The 20,767-nt window shown below is 35.5% G+C and overlaps 6 protein-coding genes across 6 annotated transcripts; 4 read left to right on the top strand and 2 right to left on the bottom strand.

Moving 5' to 3' along the window:
* The first annotated feature begins 21 nt into the window (after positions 1-21).
* On the top strand, positions 22-968 carry MONOS_4030 (uncharacterized protein). The gene has a single exon (XM_067874071.1). It carries the CDS (start codon positions 89-91, stop codon positions 731-733), a length of 645 nt encoding a protein of 214 aa, XP_067731571.1. The 5' UTR covers positions 22-88; the 3' UTR covers positions 734-968.
* A 496-nt stretch (positions 969-1,464) lies between these two features.
* Positions 1,465-4,441, top strand: MONOS_4031 (putative protein kinase X). The gene is made up of 4 exons (XM_067874072.1): positions 1,465-2,365; positions 2,614-3,319; positions 3,382-3,717; positions 3,870-4,441. The coding sequence occupies exons 1-2, from the start codon at positions 1,610-1,612 to the stop codon at positions 3,100-3,102; spliced, it is 1,245 nt and encodes a 414-aa protein (XP_067731570.1). The 5' UTR covers positions 1,465-1,609; the 3' UTR covers positions 3,103-3,319; positions 3,382-3,717; positions 3,870-4,441.
* Positions 4,442-5,349: 908 nt separating this feature from the next.
* Positions 5,350-8,910, top strand: MONOS_4033 (uncharacterized protein; the record flags this gene model as incomplete). Its single annotated transcript, XM_067874073.1, has 1 exon — positions 5,350-8,910. One exon carries the CDS (start codon positions 5,350-5,352, stop codon positions 8,908-8,910), a length of 3,561 nt encoding a protein of 1,186 aa, XP_067731569.1.
* An 804-nt stretch (positions 8,911-9,714) lies between these two features.
* MONOS_4034 (uncharacterized protein) lies at positions 9,715-11,038 on the bottom strand. The gene is made up of 4 exons (XM_067874074.1): positions 10,991-11,038; positions 10,911-10,949; positions 10,549-10,845; positions 9,715-10,498 (listed from the first exon to the last, which is right to left on the bottom strand). The coding sequence occupies exons 1-4, from the start codon at positions 11,002-11,004 to the stop codon at positions 9,826-9,828; spliced, it is 1,023 nt and encodes a 340-aa protein (XP_067731568.1). The 5' UTR covers positions 11,005-11,038; the 3' UTR covers positions 9,715-9,825.
* Positions 11,039-11,073: 35 nt separating this feature from the next.
* Positions 11,074-13,739, bottom strand: MONOS_4035 (uncharacterized protein). Its single transcript, XM_067874075.1, has 2 exons — positions 12,239-13,739; positions 11,074-12,064 (listed from the first exon to the last, which is right to left on the bottom strand). Exons 1-2 carry the CDS (start codon positions 13,710-13,712, stop codon positions 11,358-11,360), a joined length of 2,181 nt encoding a protein of 726 aa, XP_067731567.1. The 5' UTR covers positions 13,713-13,739; the 3' UTR covers positions 11,074-11,357.
* A 1,410-nt stretch (positions 13,740-15,149) lies between these two features.
* MONOS_4036 (uncharacterized protein) lies at positions 15,150-18,980 on the top strand (the record flags this gene model as incomplete). The annotated part of the gene is made up of 1 exon (XM_067874076.1): positions 15,150-18,980. One exon carries the CDS (start codon positions 15,150-15,152, stop codon positions 18,978-18,980), a length of 3,831 nt encoding a protein of 1,276 aa, XP_067731566.1.
* Positions 18,981-20,767: the final 1,787 nt, after the last annotated feature.

Below are 20,767 nucleotides of genomic sequence, written 5' to 3'. Positions count from 1 at the left end.
CCCAACATATTAAAGATAACCATAACTTTTTTGTGAAAATCAAAATTTCATTTGAATTATCATTTTTTCGCAGATATAACGTTGCTTCATGTGTGAGGCTCCTGGAAAAATTAGCTACAAGCTAGCACAAGAGGAATATGGTTTTGCCGATGCAGATTTAGAACTTGAACTAATGAAAAGAAAACAGGAACAAATTGTTGTTGAGGAGGAAAATCTAAAAGCTTTACAATCTTCATCTTCAAAACAAAACAAAATAGCTTCTTTTATTTTTTCACCTTTTGTGAATTTGTTTCACTTTTTCTTTCCATCGAAAAAAAACGAAAAACAAAACCAGAATTCTTCTTCCATTTCAGAAACTCAAAAAGATCAAAGCGAATCTGATCAAAAACCCCTTGAAGAAACTGGAAATGTTGTTGCAATAACTCCCAAAAATGCAATTAATCCAGTGACACCAGCAGACAGATCTTCAGATGATGTTCTTGTGATGAAAACTATCGATATTCGAGCCAAAGTATTTTCTCAATTCACTCCTGATGTTTTATCTGATTCAAAATGTCAGCCATTAGACTTGGTTTCTATTTATGGAGAGTCAACATTGAACAGAGTCGAAAAAGAAAGAGAGGAGGAATATTACAAAAGAAAGAAAGAACGGATGAAAAAAGAAAAAGACTGCGAAGATGATTCGGAAGAAGAAGGGACCAAAGAACAGAAAAGTGATGACGAGGTCATTTGAAGAATTGGGAATTAAAATTATACATCACAAAAATCCTCAAATTTAAATTTTCATTTATTCAAGAAATTAATTAGCTCTGCATTCACTTCAGTTTTTAACCATTTATGTTTAGCGTTCAATTGCATATTTTGGTAAATTGCTTTCCATGCACTTCACAGTTTAAGTTAACTTTCATGACATTGTTTTTATCACTTTGCTTCGAAATATAAAGAAAAGAGAATAATTTTGTTGAAAAGAACAACATTTTTTGACATATAAAGGAATTTTGAGTGATTACCTGAATGTTATCAATGGAAAAATTACATTAAAATTATGCACATATGTAACTTCACATTTTGCTTTTTGCTTTATTTTTTTGATAGTTGTGATTTTTAAAAAATTCATAACAAATTTGAATAAGAAACAGAAATCACAATTGTTTTTGTGAACAAAAACTTTATCGTCATTGGAAAATGAAAATTTATAATGATAGATCTGTTTTTCTTTATTGTTGGATTTAGGAAATTTTTTGTATGAAAAACAATTATTGGATATTTCAAAAGAAAAATATTGATTGATCAATATTTTTCTTCATAAAAGCAACAAACATTATTTCATATCACACACTAAATATTAACTTTTCAATGTTCTGTTTTCTAATGATTCTTGAAACCAAAAATTTGTTTTTCTTTTAAGTAATGGGAGATGAACCATATTTACATCTCGTTTGCTCCTTATTTATCAGATCGAGTTTTCTTTTAAATAAGCAATTACATTTTCGCTGCTCTTTATTATTTCATATCAATTGTGTTATATTTTACTAATTACAAAGATTTTTTTAGATTTCTTCTCTCTAAAAGAATTTAAGCCTTTGCGTATTTTATTATTCCTGTATTAATGCCCCCCAAAAAACCAGCAACAACGCTTACACATTCGAAAGCTTCTGCATCTTTACCAACTCTTGCAAAAGTTGCTCCAAAAAAACCTTCGCCAATTCCTGTTTCGAAATCTTCAGTTAGCTCAATTGAGTGCCACTCTGGAAAACCACCAGTAACATCAGTAGTAAAGGAACCTGCTCCTCCTTCATACATCATCGCGTCAAGCAGCTCATCTGCTTCACCCTCAAAATTGTCAGAGTCTTTTCAATTTACTCGAAAACCACGTCTTGATGAATTTAAAATGATGCAAATTATTGGCTCGGGTACATTTGGAATAATTCAAATAGCACAACATAAAGAATCACAGCAATATTTTGCGATGAAAGTCATGGACAAAAAGAGAATATGTCTTCTTAAGCAAGCAAGGCACATGAAATATGAAAGGGAAATTTTGCTTCGATGCCGCCATCCGAGAATCGTTCGTTTATTCGAAACAATGCAAGACGAGAATAACATTTATCTTATTTTAGAATATTGCCCGAGCGGAGATTTCTTTACCTTGCGAGAGACTTATAAAACAATAAAGCCTTCTGCAGTTCGCCATTATGCTGCTCAGCTTGTAACAGCTTTTGCTCGTCTGCATGCAGAGCAAATTGCATATAGGGATCTAAAACCAGAAAACTTGCTTTTGGATGGTGAAGGGCAATTGAAGCTTACGGATCTCGGATTTGCAAAAGAGATTACTGATCTTTCTTTCACAATCTGCGGTACAGCAGTATGTTAATGACTTTTAAAGTTTTTCTTATCAGTTTTATTTTTTTAATTTTTTTTTTAAATTTACCCTCTTTATTTCTGTGAAATGAGTAATTTTTGTGATTTGCTTTTGAATGAAAAAATTTTTAGACATAAACACTTTATTTCTTTTTGTACTTCATTTTTATGTATTGTTTAATCTTTTTTTTCTTTTTCTTAATTTATTCAACAATACAATCATTCCAAATACTGCCTGCATAAATCAACCAGGAATACGTAGCGCCTGAGCTTGTGTTGTGCACAGGGCACGACAAGGGAGTTGACTGGTGGGCGTTGGGCATCTTGATATACGAGCTGCTGATGGGAAACCCGCCATTTTTCGGCACACCCATTGAGACGTACGAGGCAATTGTGAAATATCGTCCTCCGATGAAAGAGTTTGAGAACCCAGAAGACGACGAGAAAGAGAAAGAGCTCCGAGCAGCTGCCAAAGCGCTTGTTTTGGAGCTGCTGAGAAAGGACAAGACGAAGAGGCTGGGCTGCCTGCATGGCGGAGCAGAGGATGTGAAGAACCATCCGTTTTTTGCAGGTATCGACTGGGCAGCGATGGAGAACGGTCTGATTCCTGCGCCGATCCCGCCGAATGCGATTCCGGCAGAGAGCGCGCCGGCAATTATTCCGGAAGATCCGGAGATTCCCCCCGGAGAAATAGACCCTACAGACCCTGATCAGGACCCGTCGAACTTGAGGGATTTCTAAATGAGGTGGGAAGGAGTGTGTATGTGTGTAGAAACGAAGTAACGCAATTTTTCTGTTGAGAAGGAACAAGAGAAAGCTGAAAAAGAATAAATAAATAAATAAATAAATTAGATTGACGAATTGATGAGTGTGTGCGTGAAAGAAGTAGAAGAGCAGGAAGAAGTCAGAACCGCATTTTAATTTTTGACTTCGATGCCAAATGAAAGAGGAGGACAAGGTAACCAAGCATTCACTATTTGGAAACCGATCTCATATAAAAATTATTTCTTTTTGTTTTAGATATTTTTTTTGCTTCCCCGCGATTTCTTCATTCTCAAGCTTTATTTATTTATTTATTTATTTAATTTTTTGATGCAGTATTCAGAAAGTTCTGAGTGTAGTGTCAAAAAAAAGAAGAAAAAATAAATAAATACACAAATAAACAGATATAGATTCACATTGATGGAAGCAGTTAAGCACTTCGCAATTAGCACTTCACGTTTGACAACCGCAACTGCAGCTGCAACTACAACTTTAACTACAACTGCCTTTCTTCTGACTCATTTCATCTTCTTTATTTCATCCTTTCCTCGCAGAATAAGTTTCTTTTGCTTGTAATTCTTACTTGCCAATAGAGTATGCTGTGAAATAGATGCGTTCAAATAAGTTTTTTCTTTTTTTCTGGATGGGATTAATTTTGATATTTATTTTATTTTATTTTATTTTATTTTAATTTTCCAATTCATTTGTATTCTTTTTTATTGTCACAATTCTTTCTTCATTTACAGGGTACTTTAACGTATTTCATACTGAGTTAGTCGCAATACTTCTTGATAGCATTCTTTTTCAAGCTTCTCAACTCTTTTCATGCAATTCTTCTATCAAACTTTAACTCTCTTATGAACAATCTCATCATTTCTCATTCTTCTCTAATTGATTTTATTAACACCTTTTCTGACTAAATCTTCTTCTTCTTCTTCTTCTTTTCTGAGCAACTTTATTTTTTTTTTAAGTCAACTTTAAAATTTCCCATTTCTTATCAACAATCATCTTTGAGAAGAACAATGCTTTCTTTTTTTATTGCTATTAACTGTTCTTTTGTTGTATCTTCCTTTTGTTTCTTTATGTTTTTATTGCTTTCATAGACAACTTATGTTTCCCTTTTGCTCACTTGTATCTGACACAATGCTGTTGCTTATTTGAGTCTAAATAAACTGATATTTTTCTACTAGCTTGTTTCTCACTTAAAAATTTCCTTAGCATTTTTTTGTGTATTTTTTTTTAATTTATAGACTATTTTTTTTAAGTTAAACTCCATTTTATTTGGATATGATGATAACATGAAAATTGTAGAAAAAAATATTATTATTATTTTTGTTTGTATTATTATTGTCAGTAATAATAGAATTCATTTTGAATTTAACAGGGCAAACAATTTTGAGAGACAATGAATGACAAATGTAGAATGAAGAATAAACTAAAAATTTTTTGGATAATTAGATATTCACACACATTCGAACTGAATGTCATATGACTTAACTTCGAATTTCTTTTTCACAAACATATCAATTTTTACGGAGTCAATTCTTTTTATCATGTAAAAATTTTGAACCCTTTATATAAAAATCAAATTCTCATTTTTGTTTTTTCAGCGGCATTGCACCTAATTTTCCGATGCAAACTGAATCCCTCGAAAAATGTGATATTTATGCAGATGAAAATCTTGGATTGGGCTTTAAGGCGTCTCAGGATTTTAATATTGGAGATATTGTTTTATCAGAAGAACCTTTTGCTTATCAATTGACAGATTCCACTGCAAAGGAAAGGTGCCATTGCTGCTTGAAAGAAACTGAAAACGGAAAACTATTGCAATGCGGAAAATGCAAAGTTACAAAATATTGTAGCAAAGCATGCCAATTGCACCATTGGAAAGAAATTCACAAAGTGGAATGCAAAATAATGGGGTTAAATCTTCAAGAACCTTGGTTTTCCACACATTGTCAGTTATACCTTAGAATTCTTTTGTTGCTTGATCGGTTCCTTCACAAATTTTCGTCTGTCACAGATTTCAGAGGTGAAAAGCTCTCAGCTTGTCGACTAATTAATAAAAGAATTTTGCCGACGCCTGAATGTATTGAAGATTCAAACTATCCAGGGATTCCTAGAAGTCATGTTCACAATTTTTTCGATTTTGTCATTCTTCAATCAAATAAGTTATTTCTTCCTCAAACTTTACGATCACGATTGGGATTCTTGACAGAACACATCATGCAAATACTAAAGCGAAATGGCAATGAAGCTGGGAAGTTTTATGTGGATGCAAATGAATTCGATGAATCATTTGAGTACATTTGCAAAGCTCATTTTCAAAAATTGAACATTCGTCATCCGAGCGAGAATTGGGCTATTGTTGGAATATACCCTCGGGTGTCTCTTATCAATCATTCTTGCCGTCCAAATTGCATTATTTCAGTGAATGATGCAAAAGCAGTTGAAGTCAGAGCGGTGCGATTTATCCGAAATGGGGAGCCAATCACGATAAGCTACGTGCCATTGAGTTACTCAATCTCAATGAGACAGCGCATTCTGCAGAAGAAATGGCATTTTGCGTGTAAATGCTCTCGATGTAGGGAAACGATGAAAATGATGAAGCAGTGGAAAAGAGAAGAAGAAGAAGATTCAAACTACTGCAAGAAAATTATTGACAAGAGCAACATTATAAATGGAACAAAAAAAGCAATTGATACAGATTTAATTGAAAAAACGACCATTCCGTCTGAAATGGAAACTTGCATAATCAAAGGCATGGCCCAAAGGAATCTCTGCCAATTTCGAGAGTATAGAAGGAAAAAAGCAGCTGCATTGAAACAACAAAAATCAGAATTGCTGCAGAAAATTGGACTGAAGCCGTTGCAAGCAGCCGAAAATTCTTCAGGACTTGTTAGTGCGCATCAGGAAGAAGAAGAAGGAGAAGGAGAAGAAGAAGATGCCAATGATTATGACGATTATTTTAATGAGGAGGATGATGAAGAAATAGACAGAGACTTAATTATACAGTCACCAGATCTTTTACATGATCAAGCTTTGAATAAGAAAGTGAGTAACGAGTCTACAATAACAAACTTAAAAGAAGACAAATCCAAACAACTTGAAAACGAAAAAGGAGGAAAAGGATTGAAATCTCGTCAGAAAAAGAAGGCCGGCAAATCTTTGGCACAAAAACAGCTGGATTTCCGGACGGAGCTGCTAAAAAGCTTTGCCGAGTTTATCGGCCCAGACTTCGACTCAGACTCCGACGACTCCAACCCTTCAGAGCTGACCAGCAGCGAGATAACAAGGAGCATTTTGGAGAGCACCGGAGAAATCGGCCAAGAAAACAGCAGCTGCCTCGCACTTGCTGCAGAAGAGCCTGCTTATGATCTTCACTCAGAGATGGCAGAATCAAAACTGGCTGAATATGAGAATTCTCCTGTCATTGTGGCAGCGAAGGCGCTGGAGGCGCTTCGCAACAACCCGAACATTCCTGGCGCCTGTCAGAAAATAAAAGAGCTGAAAAGTTTTTTGATTGCTGCGCTTCAGACGGAGGAAGTGAATAAACCAGCTGAGGAGCTGCTGTCTGCAGACTCAAGGGAGTTTATGGAGAAAATCAAGTGCTATTCAAAAAATGACATGGGATGCGTTCCTGGCGTTGCAGGTACTTCTTCCTCCTACTCTTCTTCTGGTTCTATTGAGCCTGGATCATCTGCAATGCCATCTTCATCTCTTCTTCCTCCTTCATTCACTCAGATTTATCCAAATCGTTCGAATTCAATGGCTTCGCAAGCATTTCTACCACCACCTCCATTCTCTCTATACAAATTAAAACGATCACGAGCAAGTTCTTCTTCTTCTTCTTCTATAGTCAAGTCTCCTTCAGCTTTGCAATCAAGTTTGTCTGGTGTTGCATCGACACAGAATTCTTCTGGCGTTCCAAGCGAAGGAATGAGCGATTACATTCGCTACATTCAGAACACACCGCCAACAGCTTCAGGAGCTTCTCAGACTTCTGCAGCCACAAGTACAACAGATCAGCAAATGAGTTTTTTGTCTGATCAGACCAGAAAAAGCATCCTTCTGGAGAAATGCACGCCAATGGCAGACTTTGCACTGGACTCGTTTGTGTGCGAGTGTGGGAACCAGATGATTCTTCTGTCAGACAATTTTTATTACCACAACGAGGCGAGAAGAAAGGGAAATGGGTGCAAAATAGTCTTCGATGTGAACCGCCATTACAATGAAAAGAACTCGAATTGGTTTCCGTCTCGTTCTGAAGTTGTTAAAGCGGATGAAAACGATGCTTGTTCAACAAATGCATCTTCTTCTTTGCCTTTATCCAATTTGGATTCATCAAAAAGCACGAATTCTGTTGCTTCAAATAATAATACAGCATCAGTGAATTCTTCAATTTTGTCTTCATCAAGATTGTTATTGTCATCTTCTTCTTTTTCTTTCATGCAGCCTTTTTCTTATTATGCTCCATCAGCAACTTCAATGGCATTTCCTCACTCTCTTTCTCCTTCACTTAGAAGCTCATTGTATCATTTCCCGTCGTTTTCATCTTCTTTGTCTTCTGCGTTTGAATATCAGTATCCATTTTCTGCTTCCTCCTCCTCTAATTCCTCTTCTTCCATTTCCACAGATCTCTCTCATTCTCCTGCTTCTGCTTATTCTTCTAACTCTTCTTTAACTTCTGCAAAATATCCGTCTTGTTTTCCTTTTCCTTCTCCAACATGGCATTTTTTGTGTCTCCGCTGCTGCAAGCCCCACTACGCGACATTTGACGAGCAGTCGAAGATCAGCAGCGATCTGATCTTGGCATACACACTTTTTGACAGACTGGAGATGGCGAAGGAGGAGCTGATGTATGGCAGAGATGTCGACAACGGCAGCGAAGACGAGGAAGACGAGAGGAGAGAACTGAGAGAGAAAGCAAAAAGGAAAGGAGAACAAAGCACACACGGAGAGTGTAAGGATTCTGGTGATAAGGCTGTGATTCCAGAAACTCCGCATGTAATGAAGACATTGGATGAGCTGAATGAAGGAGAAAAAAAGTGGAAGCGATTGTTGTGCGACAGAATCGCTCTCCTGCGCAAGTTGTTGAGGACTCAGCTGAAGCGTCTTTCAAATGGAAGGTTGTTTATGAATGAAAATGTTAAGAAAATGAAAGGATTGAAACGAAAAGAAGGCAAACGAAAGAAAACACAGCAATGTTTAAAAGAGAAGGATCAAACAACAGAAGGTGCAGGCAAAGACACCGCAATGAAGCAGCCACAGCAAGAAAACAAGAAAGGCAAAAATGAAGACACGAAAGAGAAATGCGAAAAAGCAACTGAAGATAAAAAAACTGGCTTGCCACAGAAGAAAGAAGAAGAGAAGGAAGAAGAGAGTTCAGACACAGAAACTGTGAATGAGAACGAAGAAGAGGAAATGGAAGAAGAAGAAGAAGAAGAAGAGAAAAGCGAAGAAATTGATCTTTATGAATGCTTGGCAGAAGAAGAAAAATGCAATTCTTTGCTTAGCCAATACGCAAATAGACAAGTTCGATATTTGCATCGTAACAATGCGCTTTTACTGAATTTCAAGCAAGACAATTTGGGAAGAGGAGGCAAAGCCAATATGAAAGAAAAAGGAAAATCTGTTATTGAATCAAGCGAAGCAAATAAAACAACTGTCAAAAAACAGCAAGATAAAATCAAGGCAGAAATTAATGACTCAGTCAAAACAACAGATAACAAGGCTTTGAAAGAAGTGGGCAAAGGAATAGAAAAACAAAAGAAAACGACAAAATAGGTGAAATTTTGACTTTGTTTGAAAGAAGAATGCAAGAGCGCCCCAGACTATCCTTTGATGATGAAATAAGTGGAATAAATGCAATTTTTTCAACGAATCCCAAGCAAATGCTATCGAAATGGAGATTGGTTAAACTTCAAGCATTAAAAAGAGTATTACAAAAGATGCTGAATTTGCTATATCATGAACAGTATGCTTCTCTTTCCCTTTATTTTCTTTTCTTTTAACAAACATTTTTTTCAATAGTCACATGAAATCTTCGTATTTCATCTCATGCACTTTTTTTTTTGAATTCCTGAAAAGCAACTGAAGTGATTCTCAATAATTCAACAGCCTACTGGATGAAATCCTTCTGAACGGAGATTCTTGAAGCTTGATTTCCATGTGTAACATTCTCAGAAGATAGATAACATTTGTCATCATTGCTAGAACTTTAATATTCAGACGAAAACGAAAAATAAGCTTAGCTTTTGGAATTGAAAGAATATTTTATCAAAAATGCGTCTCACTGAAGATTGAAAAAGTTTGTTAAAGATTTATTTTTCTCGTTTTATTTTAAGTTTTTCAGATTTGTTTTTCTTTTTTTGCAAACAAATAAGTTAAGTGTAGAAACAAAGTTTGACGAAAGCTTATTTATTTCTTCACAAGAAATTGATGATAAGTTTGTTCTTTATGGATGAAGCGATTTTTTGGGAGTTGAGCCTTCCTCATCAAATTTTTCTCTTGAACTGTCAACAAAAATAGTTTTGAGAAAGCGCAAAAGATCAAAATTATTTCTTAGGATGCACAAAAGATAATAAAAATTTGAATCTCAAAAGTCATTATTGTTGCCTCATTCAATTTTTTGTTGCATTTCATTATTGTCGAAAATAAAAGTGAAGTTTGAAAAAGAAAGTGTGAAATCTGAAACAAAAATTACAACGAAAACAAAGCAGCCAATTCATTCAAATGAAATGGCGAGAAAAATCCCATTGAATCAATTGAAGCAGACAAATCTTCTTCATCTTCATCTTCATCTTCATATTTGTCGTTTTCAATCAAAATGGGTTCTCTTTTCGTTCCATTGGAAGATAAAGTTGATAAAGTTTTTTGCATTCTGATTTTTGGTTCCAATATTTCGTTTTGAACTGAAGATGACACAAAATTTGTTGTTGCTAATTGACAATTTTCAAAATACACAGATTGTGCAGACATTGAAGGTTTTGTTGGAGGAAGCGAAAGACGATTCATTTTTGAACTATCTCGAAAAGGAGGTTCCATTGAAACCAGTCCTTTTTCATCCTTAGAAGTATCAGGGGATGTTAAATACACACAATTTGTCTTCAAGCTGCGAGTACAAGAAGAAGGAGAAGGATTAATCGTGAGTTCTGTAAAAAACAATGTATCTGCTGATTTCGATTCCAATTGAGACGTGCTTTTGTTTTCCGGAAGATGTTCCGTGGGATCATTCTCATTTAAATATTTTGCTTCTTTCTTTGGATGAAAGAGTTGATCATCAACTTGTTTGAGTGCGTGTTCACTTTCAAAAAAAGAAGGAGATTTTTCGATATTCATTTGAGGACAAGAACGTGAAAAAGCCTTTGCAACTCTGTAAAACAGTATAGTAATAGAATATAAAAACAAAAGCGTATACCATACAATTTCAATGGTGGCATAATTTGAGACTTTTTAGATTTTGAACTCATGCAAGACTCAACAGAAAAATCATTTTCGCGAGAATTGAGAAGAGGAACATCGAAGCAGCGAATTTTCGTTGAAAGTGGAACGATCGAATGATTTTTTGATTCTGGATTTGTAAAAAATATTTCCGGGGGTGTTGCTTGCTTTGCTTTGAATTGCTGAAGAAATGCATCAAGATTGGTTTGAACCATTTTTTTCGGATGTTCTTTGACATGAGAAACAGTCATATGATACATGGTCTTTTTCTTCTTTTTACTGCTCGTTGAAGTTTAAGTTTAGAGAATAAATTTGATCATTCAAATAGTTCCTTAAAAGCAAACCTGGCTCCACGCTGAGCAAAATATGACCCCCTGTACACGCTATTAAAATATAAAATGAGCATTTGCAAAATGAACCAAACCGTTTAACATTCATAATAATCAATAATAACTGAAATCCATCTTTCCGGAACCCATTCATTATTTTTTGAGAAATTCTTTATTGTTTACAAAGCAATTCAGAAATTTTTGTAACGTTTCAAGAAAAACGGAGATATAGTGTTATGAGAAAGTGAAGTGAATATCGTGTAAATATAAACACGAAGAAAGATTTAAAGATTACATAACAATGATTTGAAAAATTAAAAAAAGAAAGAAAAGCATTCAAAAATACTCCTCGTTTCACTCTTCAATTTCTTTCATCTCAAACATCCCTCTCAATTACATATTCAGGCGCAAATCAATTTTTTTCCAAAAAAAATATTTTTTTTGCTTTCACTAAAAGACACTTTAGTTCTGCAAAATAGGATTTCTTCCAATAGATCTGGTATAACCCGATTTTTCAATCTCCACAGAAGATGGAATGAAATCATCTGGACGAGTGAAAATCGCCGAAGCATCTTTCGTCTTAATCTGCGGCATAGTGCTCTCCAAATGGCACGAGCGTGTGGTCAAGCCAGAAGACAGAGGAGAGCGGGGCGTTAAACCAGACGCAGCGCCCAAGCCGATCTGAGACGAGGTCTTCATTCCAGAGCGGCTCATTGTGAGCGCCAGCCGCTCTGACAGCGCCGGTGACAATTGTGACGTGCTCATCATCCGGGTGCGCGAAGAAGAAGAAGAAGGAGGAGAAGAGGAAGAATAAGAGGAAGAGTATGATGAAGGTGCAGTTGCTGGAGGTGAATAAGTATCAAATGAGCGAGCGCCTGCTGCTGTGTCTCCAAGCCCACTGGTATAATCGCTGTTATAATCGCTGCTTCCACTTCTCCTGCCGATTGATGTCTTGTTCCAGAATTCCCTTCTCTCCTCTTTCTGCTTCACAGGAGCTTTGAAATCGCTCTTGTATATGGAAGTCTTCACATCTCCTTCATAATCGAGCCTTTTAGACACCATTGCTGCTGTCTGCTGCTGAGGTGTCAGATAAAGCGGCTCTGAGCGAAACTCCCTGGCGCGGAAGGAAGGTGCTGTGTTATCAGAATAGCCTGTGTGTTCTTTGCGCACTTAAAAAGAATAGAAGAAGAAAAAAAAAAAGAAAAGAAAAAATATTGGATGTGAAAAAAAAGAATGTTTCAAAATAAACAAATAAAATAAAAAATAATATAATAAAAATATTTCTTCTCAATTTCTACAATCATTTCCCCTTTCTCTTTTCATCAAAGCCAAGCACAACACACATGTCGGAATAGATTCCCTCGTCGTGCCCATTGATCGAGCAGTCGCAGACAGCACATTCCCAGTCCCAATCCCCAAGTGCCTCGCCTTCATCGACCCAACATATGCTTTTCTCTCTGCGTCTGACGCGAATCGCATCCCGTTCGAGCCCGTTCCAAACGCACGCGTCATCGCTGGCGGAGACTGCAGCTCGTCGTCCCCGCGCCCGCCGACGCTGTGCCCCGGATAGCTCACTTTGTACACGCTTCTCATCGTCGTACCATTCCGAAGGTACTCAAACTCCATCGGATCCGTCTCTCTCACATGCCGTATCTCCTCCTGCGTCATCCCCAGCGCCTCGTGCCCCATTCCGTAATCCTCCTCCAGTTCTCCTGACCCAAACCCGTACCCGAGGCTCGGACGCTGATTCAGCGAATAGCCTGAAAGTGTCATTTCTGTTGACTCCGGAACAGGTTCCGATCCGGTCACTTGCGGAGGTTTGTGATAAGTCAGCTGCGAAATGGTGGGTGGCTTTTTCGTGAAGTTGTGTGCTTGCTCGGGATGTTTTTCGTAGTAAGTTGCATCATCGATAAGTGGATTCTCCCTGTGTGCTCTTTCTTCCTTTAGCTGAGGAAGACGTGAAAGTGCACGAATCATTTCCTTCGATGGCTCTTCTTTTTCGGCTTCTTTTAATGAAGCTTGATGATCGCTTAGCGGAATAACAGAACGTGAAAACCCGCTTGGCTCGGCCGATCCAATTGACAATATACTATCTGTAACAAATTCATTAGCTGAAGCCAACTTTGGCCCACGTGGTAACGGTCTTGCAGTATGAAATGCACGATATGTTGTTGAAAAACGATCAGGTCCTTTAAAATCATTTTCAGCATCTATCGCATTTTTTTTCTTTGCCTCAAGTTTCATAGAAGGAAGCATAGTCGAACCAGGAGATGGCCCACTGGACATGAAAGATCTTTCTTTGAAGTCTGCATCTTTTAATTCATCTTCAAAAATCGATTGGGCATTTCGAGTATATCCTGTGCGCTCCATTGAAACTGATACAGGAACTTCTGGCTGTGGAGTTGGTGGCTTGGTGAAGTTTGTTTTTGTCATTGATCCAAACACGTCTCCTTCCAATTCAAGGCGACGAGAAACAGTTGCTTGTCTTTGAAGATATGGCGGAAGTTCAAGAGGATGAGGTACGGGATCATAGCTTGGATTATTGAACAATGGCTTATAATTGTCTGAATAACCACTTTGAAATCTTTCTACTTTCAAACCAGTAGAAGTTGTATCTCTTGAATTTTCTCCTGCTGAATCTGAAGATGTTTTAGCTCTTGTAAGAGCGTTAGATTTTTTGGGGGGAGGCAAAAATGTTGAAGACGTTTGTGTGCAATAAAAACTTCGAATGGATTGGTCTCCAGATGCAGGCGCTTTATACACTTTCATAGACCCTGTTTCAACGGGCCCTGCTTTTGATGTGGTTTCCCAGCTCATAATAAATCAAAACGGTTTCTGATATCTACCCATATTGTTAACTTTTTGATCACAATTTCTAAATAATATTTAACAAAAATAAAAATAAAAACAGACAGAAATAACATGCTTCATATTTTTTGATTTTTATTGTTACAAAAAAACCAAAATGAACGGACATACCCACAGCAATTTCATTTGTATCCTAATCAAAAGTTGAAATATCCAATGCTTTTGTGTATGCTTTTGTAACCCGTTTATTTTGGAATATTCTTTGCAAAATTGAAATTCTTTGAACAAGCATTTTCTGCAGAAGTACGTCAAAGGATTATGCAAAGTCAGAATACAGATAATTTGTTTCCATCTTAAAAAAGATGAATGATATCAACTGAGTATTATCCTAAAATAGAATTGTTCAACAAAACTGAAAAGTGAATTCCAACAAAGAAATTCCATTTTTACAGCTAATGCAAGTTGTGGGATAAAGAAGGAAGAGCATAAATCTCATGACCGATAAAGATGCATTTATCAGAAAAAGAGAATTGCAATTCATTTGACGGAAATACATTTTGATTTTTGGGGAAGTGACAAAGAATCCAACGACAATCAAAGGTTTGATGAAAGAAGGTGGTCAGTGGTTTTGAGTTCGAGGAAATGTGAGAACTGGAAAATGAAGAAAGCCAAGTGGATTTGTGCTCCCGTGCAACTTTTAGCTTCTTTTGAACATCCACAACAGAAACATGTAACAGAAACGAGAAAACACAAAGCGAAAGGAGGCAGAAAGAGAGAAATTCAACAATTAAAAAAAGAAGAACTGTTTTAAAGCACTATTAAAATTTCAATTATTTGAATTTCTTGTTCGTTTTCTCGAGGAAGTCTGAAACATTTTGACTGAAGGCTTTGCGTTTGCCTGAGAGGAATGCTCAGCTTGCGGTCATGCATACGAAAGCATTATCAATTATGACAAACTGGACATTTTTTTTTTTTGATCTCTAATTGAAATTTTTTTCGAAAAAATAGTTGTTAAGCTGTTTTGAATCTTTTTCATAAATTTTATTTTTTTAATTTTTGCAAAAAATTTTTTCTTTAAAAGCCGTAAAAGTTGAGTTGTATTTCATTTGATTTTAGACGCAAATTGCACCGTTACAATTTATGCGAACTCACAAATGATTAAACTTGTTATGAAATTGATAAATCAAATAAAAGCAATGAATAAATTATTATATTATTTTTTCGATCAAAACAAAAATGTTAAATATCTTTGTTATATTTTTTATTTCTTGTTTTTTTACTCAGATCTTTTGTACTAATAAGCAAACACATACAGAAGCTTATTTAAAGGAGCCTTCACATAATTGTTGTGAAGCACTATCTGATGTTTATGTTTCAGAAAAAGGAAACGATTCAGTACCAGTTTGCGGGGCGGAAACTCTACCGTGCAAAACAATTGAAAAGGGAATGAAGATGTTTGAGGAGGGAATTGGAGGCAGAACTTTGAAGATTGTTGATTCAGTTGAAATTCCATGCGGTTTTCGGTTTACTAAAGATTTTACCTTGACGATAACAGCAGCGTCGAATAAAGATGCGAAAAGAATGCCATCATTGAACTTGAACGATATATTTGAGAAAGGAAAAAATTATATGACAAACGAGAAAATACTGAAATTTGAACATGTATGTTTCAAGCTTATTCAATTTAAAGAAAAGAAGCAACAATCAAAAGTTGAAGATGAAACGTCTTCTATTATCCTTTCAAAAGGCGTGGATGGAGATTTAACCATAAGCGATTGCAGCATTGATTTTGGCAAGTGGACGGATACTGACGCTCCATTTTCGATTCTGAGAGTCACAGAAGGAAAACTTCTGATTGACGGGCTCAGATGGAAATTAGGCGATACTAACTATCATTCGGACAAGGCCTTTCTTTATGTATCCGAAGGAGTTTTATTACAGAAACTGAAAGACTTCGATTTAAATAAAGTGAAGTTGAGCAAGCAATGCGCACTGGAACTTCCATCAGCATTCATTCTAGAAGGATGCTGTTTGAACTCTATTGAGAGAATTACTGCAGGACCTGCTTTATTGGAAGTTAAAAGCAAGGCCGAAGAGAAAATTTCTGCAACAATATCAAAGTGCACGTTTTCAAGTGTGCAATCACTGGAGTCAGAAAAGGGAGCTTGCATTTTCTTTGAGATTCTGCATCCAGATAGCGAATTAAACGTTTTGGATACAACGTTTGATGATGGAAAAGCTTATTGCGGTGGAGGAATAACGATTTTGGCGATGAATGGAAAAGTGAAATTCGAAAATGTGGTGTTTGAAGGGTGTCAAGCGACAAATAAAGGAGGAGGGCTTTTTGTTCTTGATTTGGGTCAATCAGCCGAGTTTGAGTGCATCAATGTTTCGTTTGTGGAGTGCAGAGCAAGGGAAGGTGGAGGCGTGGTAATTGCTTTAGCAGAGAAAGAAAAACCAGCCGATAAAACGTTATTTTGGAATTGTTTTTTCGATAATAATTTAGCGTCAGAAGGAGGTGACGATGCAACGATACGTTGCAAAGGGGTTTCTGATATGTGCAAATCACCTTTTGATGCAGCATCGATCAGTACTTCTGGCAGGAATAGAGTCAAAGTGATAAAAAAAGATGGTTCGGTTACTTTTCACGATGATTGGCTGGCTTACAATTCATTAATAATTAATGTGAATGGAGCGAGTGGGATTGATGTAGCAGATTGTGGAAAAGAAGGGAAAATCTCGTGCAAAACGATAAAAATGGCGGTTGAGAACTGTCTGGAGGATAGATCTTTCACTGTGTATACAACAGATGACTGCAACCAGTATGATACAGAACCGATAATAGTTGAAAAGAAACGCATCACAATTACGAGCAGAGACGAGGAATATATGATAAGTTTAAAAACTGTTTTGGATGAAGCAAAGATACAATTGGGAGAAGGGATGTTTAATACTAAGAATGGAGGGCGTACAGAATTATATTGTGCTAACGTTTTTGTTGATACGACACGGGCAAGTGGTATAAATAATGGATTTGCTGTGGTTGATGGAGCTGGCTCAGAACTTGATATTTTCCAGACGAGCATCTCTTCAACCGATTCTGATAAAGTTCTAAACTGTGCTCTAATCTACTGCAAAGGTGGTACAATAAATCTTGAAAACATTAATATCACACATTTTACTTCCTCTTGTGCGTCAATACTTGCAGAAGATTCTGAAATAGTGTACATTTTTATGTTCTCTATTGATTCAATTTCGACAACAAGCAAAATACAATCAGTCATCACCATCTTGAAGATACATCATTCCGCAACAATAAAAAATGGTGATTTTTCGAATTGCATGTCAATTGAACACAAAATGGGAGGTTGTTTGTACGCAGAAATAGGGAATAGCGATAGTGATTTAACACTTTCTAGCATAAGTTTTACTAATTGTTCGTGCAAAGAAGGAAAATTGAGTTCTCGTCAAAACGAAGAATCAAAAGGTGGAGCGATTTATGTTCGCGCTTCTGATGATGTCATTGATCCCATAAAATTATCATTTGAATGTCTGACATTCTCCAGTTGTTCGGCTGATAAAGGAGAATTTGCTTTCCTTTCTTTGCCTTCAGGAATAGAGCAGCTCAAAGAAGAGCTTTTTGAGTTTGAGATGGAAGATATTTACGGAAAGGGGAATCTGATGCTTTTGGAAGGAAGAAAGGGAGCAGGAAAAGGCATTGTTGATCTTTTGGTTGACAAAGAAAATAGGCTTCCATATCATTCGCATAATATCTTTATAGGAGGAGATAAAGCGAACAGTGGAAAGACATGCGGAAGGAAAGAAGAACCATGTGATTCCATTAGCACAGGGCTGGAACATGCAACGCGGGATGAATTGACAATTGGCGTGATTGGAAAAGTCTCCGTTACGAAATCATTTCGTTTGTATCAATATGTGACATTTTCATCAGCAATCTCATGTGGTGAACAGAATCGAGGAATTCTCCATATCGAAGCAAATATCAATGCGGAAAACACAAAAGCCGTTTTTGAGATAGCATATTGTGACAGCTCATTTGAACATGTTGACATAGAATATCCAGATTCCATTAAAGGAGATGCACTTGATGTGATTTATGCAAACAAAGGGCTAATAATAATTGATGTTATATTCAGACCCTGGTATGCTGAGCCGAAGGGAAACGATGTTCTGGGTGGGGAAGGAAAGCCTTTACCATACAAACTTATTGTGATCGACAATGTTTGTGGAAATTTTACACAGCTTGTTATTTACGGTCGAAACGGAAACATTTCTGAAAAAAGCCAATGTGATTCCAACAGAAATATAAAGACTGACAATCAATTGATGATGGGTAAACAATATGAAAAACTGGGGGAAGTGAATGAAGAAAGGGAAGAAAATAATGAACTGTGCATGTGGGATTCAGGGCTGGTAACGCTTCTTGAGGCTTCTCGCACAACTTTCAACGACTGTTCATTTACTGAAATTAGTGAGGGAGCAATTTTCACAGACGGGTGCATTATGGATTTGAACAACTGTAGCTTTGACAACAATCATCCAGTTGGAAAGGACTGGGAGAAATTCCCTTCTCTGCGACACAATATTAGAGCGTTGGATAAGTACCGCTCTTCGATAAATATCGTGTCTTTGGCGCCTGGAAGCGATGGATTAGAAGGGAAGCCGTTTGGGATGCTTACAGATGGCGATGTTGAAGGACCTGCTGCATATGAGATGGATTCGTATTTTTTTTCACCTTCATTGAAAAATGTGACAATGATTATTGAAAAGAAGGTTTCATTAAAGGGTGAAAAGAAGAATGTGGAAGCAGAAGAAAAGGAGGAAGACAAAAAAGTGGAAGTTATTGCTCATGGTTCATATTTGTTCCCATGTGGATTGAAATTTGAAGTTTGGAAAAAAAGAGAAGGGCAAGAGATGAAATGGACTGATTGTCCAATTTCTGAGAATGTGGATGAAACCGAAATGAAAGCTAAGGTACCTCGAGCGCTGCTGGATGGTGACGAGTATTCTTCAGTTGTGTGCAGACTATCATATCTGAACGGAAAGACAAAAGGAGAGATGAAGCACACCAGAAACGTGATTCTAGTGAAGCAAAAGAAAAACAATCCTAAGCTGACAAAGTCCCAACTGATTATTATCATTTCATCGGTGAGTGCATTTGTTGCAACTATTGTAGTTGTTGTGATTGTGATTGTTTGTATAATGAGAAACAAAAAGCGCAGACAATACCAATCTATCAATGATCTTAAAAGTTGAGTGTTTTTATTTCAACGTCCACTTCATAAATGAATGCTTTTGCCAAGAAAAACTTTGATAAAGGCATTTCTGCTTGAAGAGTGTTTTAATTTTTTATTTTTATTTCACATGCACAATATATAGTTTGTTTGCTTTAACTAATCATAAACGTTCTTTTTCGTTGATAGCAACTAAATTCGAGCACAATTGTTTATTCTTCTTTTTTAATAATAAAAAAATATTTTTTTTTCAATTTTTTAGTCCATCTTTATTTTTTTTAAAAACTTTACTTTTGCTTTTGTTCAAAGAGTTTTCGAATATGATTTCTGCTATTGTTTGAGAAGCAATATTGAGCTATTTAATTCCTACTGTGAGATATTTTGTTTTTGTTTTCATTTCTTGCACCAAAAATCTTTATTTAATCACAGATTGAGAAATATTGAAGTTTTTGTTCTTTTAATGGTGATAAAGTTTTTTTTTTTTTGAATTTTCTTGTTCTTTCGAGAATTTAGTGCTTTGATGAATCGTTTTTACAATTTCATCAAAAAGAAAAAAAAATGGTTCATTGTAACTTAATGTGCTTAACCTTTTTTATAAAACATAACACTTAAAGAATTATTATTGAACAACGAGAACGAAATGTTAAATTGAAAAGAAAATTTGACAAACAATAATGACATTTTTTCCAAGATAATATCAGTTAATTCTGACACAAATTTTAAGATTCGGTCAAAACAAATATCATATAGGAACTCACAAAATAATACCAATCAGACTCTCAACAAATGATTTTCTTTGATCCTCATTGTTTCAAATCGAATAGAAGAGATTTAAAAATATTATGCAGTTATGAAGAATTATTTCTCACTGTCATTCAAAAGGAAATTACGATTATTATCATTTTATTTTTATATTTATTTATTTTTTTTCTTCATTTCGTTGAAAAAGTTTATTTTTTTAAAAAAAGACTTCGAAAGAAAAATTGCTGTCAAAATCAGACCCAATCACAATGAATCCAATCTATTTTGTCAACTGCCAATTTTTCTGTGAACAAACGTTTGACTATATTTTTGTGAAAAGTTACTATTGTTTATTTTTATGTGAAAATGAAAATAAGTATTTTCATCAAATTTCTGTTTCCACTCACGAAACTGCGCAATTAATTTAATAAAAATTTTGCCAAGTATTTATTTCCTTTCTGGTGAAATAGGGTGAGCGAGAACATTAATTTAATAAAAGAAATGATGTTTTTATTGAAACCCGAAATATTGAAAAAGGGAACTTTTTGAAAAAAACTATGATGATTATTGAATTCAAAAAAAATTAAATTTGTGTTTCATTTTAACTCAAAATAATAAAAATGCAACTAAACCTGTCTGACGTATCGAAAAAAAATTTTCACGTCCGTCATTAATTTTCCAGTGTTATTTTTATTTATTTTATTTTTATTTTAATATTTTTCTTTTTTTTTAAGAGTGAATGATTATTTTTGTGTGAGTATTAATTTTTTGAACTTCATTTGCTCTTTTTAATTTTTGAATTTATCAAAAATTGATTTTTTCTCATATCCCATAAATTTATTTCAGTAATTTTTTCGAATGAATTGTTCTTTAATAAGATTTGTTATGCATAGATTGTGCAATAATGTGAATTTTGCTCTTGTGCTTTTATTTTATATAATACATATATGTGTTATTTATCGCTTCAACAGTTTGAAACTTTTGAAATTCTTTTCATTTTTCATTTTTCAATCGATTTATTTAAATGTTTCAACGATATTATTCATTCATATATTTCTGTTATGCAGA

The sequence above is a fragment of the Monocercomonoides exilis genome, assembly GCF_001643675.1.
Source record: "Monocercomonoides exilis strain PA203 chromosome Unknown scaffold11-1913109, whole genome shotgun sequence".
NCBI classification, from domain to species: Eukaryota; Preaxostyla; order Oxymonadida; family Polymastigidae; genus Monocercomonoides; species Monocercomonoides exilis.
Note: the sequence above shows the minus strand (reverse complement) of the source record. Positions and strands in the feature narration are given on the sequence as shown.